Below are 4013 nucleotides of genomic sequence, written 5' to 3'. Positions count from 1 at the left end.
ATCCGGAACGATCGGGACCATTCGGATTCCGGATAACTGATTTTTCCGGTTTTCTGAATCGCTACAAAAAGCCGTTTTTTTATTGTTAAACCCAACTAAAAAATAAAATTTTTTGGAAATAATCTTAAAAAGAAGAAAAAACGATCAAGTAATACACTAATGATTATTTCCAAAATGATGGTAAGGTGAACATCTTTCAAAAAAGAAAGAAAAATCCTAAAATCTTATGAGGAAAAAAAATTTTTTTTTTTTAAATGGCGGGAAAATTTATCGAATTTTGTTCCGGTTTTCTGATTTCCGGATAACGGGTTCTGTATCTACTGTATTATTATAAAATTCTTAAAATAATGTGATTACTAATTATTAAGGTATAAAATTTCTTAATTTCAAAGTGGTGACTGTTGATTGTGCCTCCGTGTGGACATCGGAGTGCAAAGGGTTACATTCGTGGACCTGGTATGAATATCTTACCATTTTATGCAGGCATAAATGGCAAGCACCACACATCTATCCGTTTGATTCACAGGGATATTAATTCTAGTACTCATTCTGTTTCTTTTTTTCTTCACGTTAGTTAAAGAATATGAGATAATAAAATAATTGTTTTGCACAGAACTCCATATTACCATCAAACAGCCACGTAATGCTGATTGGCTTAGTGAATGGAAGTTTCATTTACAACACAATGGGAGACAAGATACACCCGATTGGTAAATACCACAATGATGTCAAGTACTCAGATATGTATGAATGGTTCAACTGCATGAGGATAGGACCTTGCTATGGATGGATGAACAAGAACGAAACTATCAGGCAAGCCACTACTCAGGTAAACACTTTATTTCATTTCATGATGCCCTTATTAAAAAATAAAAAATGTATTAATATTAATAAGGGCATCATATTAATAAATAAATTTATTATTATAAAATTTTTTATAATTAATTAATATTATATAATATTATTTATTATTAATTAATAATAAAATTTAATACAGGATGTGTAGCCAAATCTTTCAACAAAAAATAAGTACCTTTTAAGTACTTTTCAAGGACTAAAAAAACATTTTTAAGCACTATATACATTAACAAAATGCAAAATAATTTTCAAAGACTAGATGATCATGAGAAAATAACTAGTTTCTGATAAAGAATTCTTTTCTTGATTATATTAGCCGTTATAAAATGATCAAAAGATTTTTCGGTTCGATATCAGAGGGTGGAAAATGAAGCCAGAAATTGAGAATATCTTGCAAAATATAGCAGAGTTGCACAAGAGAAGGCAATCTCATCGAAACCAGCTCAGTAGACGCACATACGAACTCGCAAAGTATTTCATCAAACATGCAAAATGATTGGGACTTTCATACGCTATGGACCGACTATACGCCGAAATGAATTGTGAAAACATTGAATAGAACAATGTGAAAAGCACGCTTTTGCATAATATGTGGCGGAAATAGACATGGTAAAGAAAAAAATCTCACTTTTTGAAAAGGGAAAATTAAGCAATTTTTAAAAATACCCCATGAAAAAAGCACCTTTAAGCGCTTTTAAATAACGAAAATCAAAAATAAGCACCTTTAAGCACTTTTTAAAAAAGCTACGCACCATGATAGAGGGAGCAAATTTATTTGCTATTTCAACAGCCTTTAGCTAAATAAGTGAATTCATTAGCCTTATAGGTTAATTGTCAAATAAACTAGTTTAAAATTAATTGAGTCGCTCCTTTGCTCTTATTGATCTCAATAGTGATTGGCCATAACTGAAAAACACTTTTTTCTCCTTTTTTAACTTAACTATTAACTTGACACCCCTAGTGTGCATAAATGTTTTACTACATTTTTTTAAAAGATTCTCAAAATATATATTGATTACAGTCATTACGGAACACCCTACAAATACGAAATATTTACATAATAACCTTAACATGGGTTCAGAAGTTTGCAAGTGTTTAATCAATCATAGATTTAGTGAGTTCTAAAAAAATAGAACCAATTAAAATTAAACTTTATGGTCCCTACATACTCCTATTTTTATGAATTGAAATATTTTTAATTATGTCCATCATTTGCTCTCTCGAGCATGAGCAGTCTTGCAGTCCAATATAACAAAGAAATATCTTCTGGGGCGGAAAGCATCTTGAAACTAGAAGAATTACGGGCCTCCTGGAGGGCAGAGCAGTTACATAGATGCCCGCCATTCATATGGGCCCTATTTGCACATAGAGTACAGTTAGAAGAGTCAGAAAGACCAACATGGCGCAAGTGCGCCTGTAAATAATCATGCCCCGTCAACAATCGGAAAGATGAAACACCAATAGCTCTAGGGAGATTGTTCGGAAGACAGGATGCCAGAAGGCTCTCCCAAAGTTTTCCAGAAACTTGCTCTCTGTTGGAAGAAACCCGCAGACTTCGAAGCTTTAGTTTCACAATTTGTTTAACATTTCTCAAAGTTATTAAAGAGGAAAGAGATCGGGCAAGAATACTAGCTGAATCCACCGGACTCTTAAAAGATAGTATCGCCCTAAGACAAAAACAGGCTCTCTTGTAAAAGAGCATCATAAACTCGAAACGAACTTGTTTTAATCAATTCCTTCATGGTTTAGACTACCGAAAGGATGGTAAGAAGGTTTTTAAATTTATTTCAACCTTGAATGAATTGAAATATAAAAATTACAGCATTCTAAAATAATACTAATTGAAACAATGTATAGTTTGTTTCTCATTTTATTCATTCTTGGCTTTAAATGCATAAATTAAAGTCTATGTATTTTTATACTTAGAGATCTGTTGAATTGACAGAAGTTCTTAAAGATATTGCAGCAACAAAGAAGTATGACAACTTCAAAATTCATTTTCTCAGAAATCCAATGGTACAAGGTAAAAAAAAAAATTTTCCCCTTCAAAATACAACTATCTAGTTAAATATTGAATGATTTTGTTTTTTATTATTTTATTCTAAAATAACTGATTACTCAAGTATGAAATTATAATTGAAAAAATATACTCATTTATTAAATTCTATGTTTTTAGATGTTAATTCTACGTTTTACATGTTTTTATATGTTAATTACATTCTTTTATTGCAGTGATAGAGCAGTGGGAAAAAGAAGGACACGAACTGTGGAAATTTTTAGAGCCAGTAGACAGTCTTCATCCCGTGCAGGTAAAAATATAACAAATAAAAATTGGCAGGTGACAAAGTAAAGTATGCACTATAAACATATATAAATATTTTCATACAAATGATGTCAATACAGTTGAATTAAATCAGTCATGATAGATTATGGAAACAGGTAGAATTAGTTCATAGTTATATGATTGGGATGAGCTCATGAGCAGCTTTATTGTCCTTGATTACGATCACTGAACATTTCGGCGTCTACGATATTTACTTTTACTAATTAAAAAAAAAAACTACGAGAACTAATAAAAAAAATGTATTCATAATTCATTGCTACTACTGAAAAAAAAAAACAATTAGTTGTATTCTATATTATAAAGAGCTTATTGAACTTTCATTTTTTTGTACTTTTCTGAGTACACTAAATTAAAAATAAATACAGTAAGACCTCGATTATCCGAGCAAATTGGGACCGCTAGTACCTCGGATATCGGAAATCTCGGTTAATAGGAACCATGTATAAAAAACCTTCCGTGCTTGCGAATTTAACTACTTTTAAAGTAAAAAACAATAGAACGTTTTTTAAATGATAAAAATAAACATATATGAACTTATGTTTCACAGCTAAAAAGACTTAAAAAGGAAATCAACTCTAGTAGTAAATTTCAAAAAGTAAAATGGAATTTTTTTTAACTATACTTAGTTAAATATCGAAAAATAACACAAATCTCAAGAACATATTGTATTTTTAAAATTTACATGATTAAACTTACAAGTCACTTGACCACTGTTTAACAAAGCATTCATGGATGTTGTCTTCTCAGGGTGTAATATTTCATGGAAGTTGAGTGCTTTTGTAGGGAATAAGTGCCTGTAACACGGACAACG

General features: G+C 30.8%; 1 protein-coding gene across 1 annotated transcript; it reads left to right on the top strand.

The window, feature by feature from the left end:
• The first annotated feature begins 388 nt into the window (after positions 1–388).
• LOC122273585 (acyloxyacyl hydrolase-like) lies at positions 389–3965 on the top strand. Its single transcript, XM_043057621.2, has 3 exons — positions 389–829; positions 2785–2881; positions 3091–3965. The coding sequence occupies exons 1-3, from the start codon at positions 644–646 to the stop codon at positions 3177–3179; spliced, it is 372 nt and encodes a 123-aa protein (XP_042913555.1). The 5' UTR covers positions 389–643; the 3' UTR covers positions 3180–3965.
• Positions 3966–4013: the final 48 nt, after the last annotated feature.

The sequence above is a fragment of the Parasteatoda tepidariorum genome, unplaced genomic scaffold (assembly GCF_043381705.1).
Source record: "Parasteatoda tepidariorum isolate YZ-2023 unplaced genomic scaffold, CAS_Ptep_4.0 HiC_scaffold_5743, whole genome shotgun sequence".
NCBI lineage: Eukaryota > Metazoa > Arthropoda > Arachnida > Araneae > Theridiidae > Parasteatoda > Parasteatoda tepidariorum.
The sequence above is the reverse complement of the archived record's forward strand: the minus strand, read 5'-3'. Positions and strand labels throughout refer to the sequence as shown.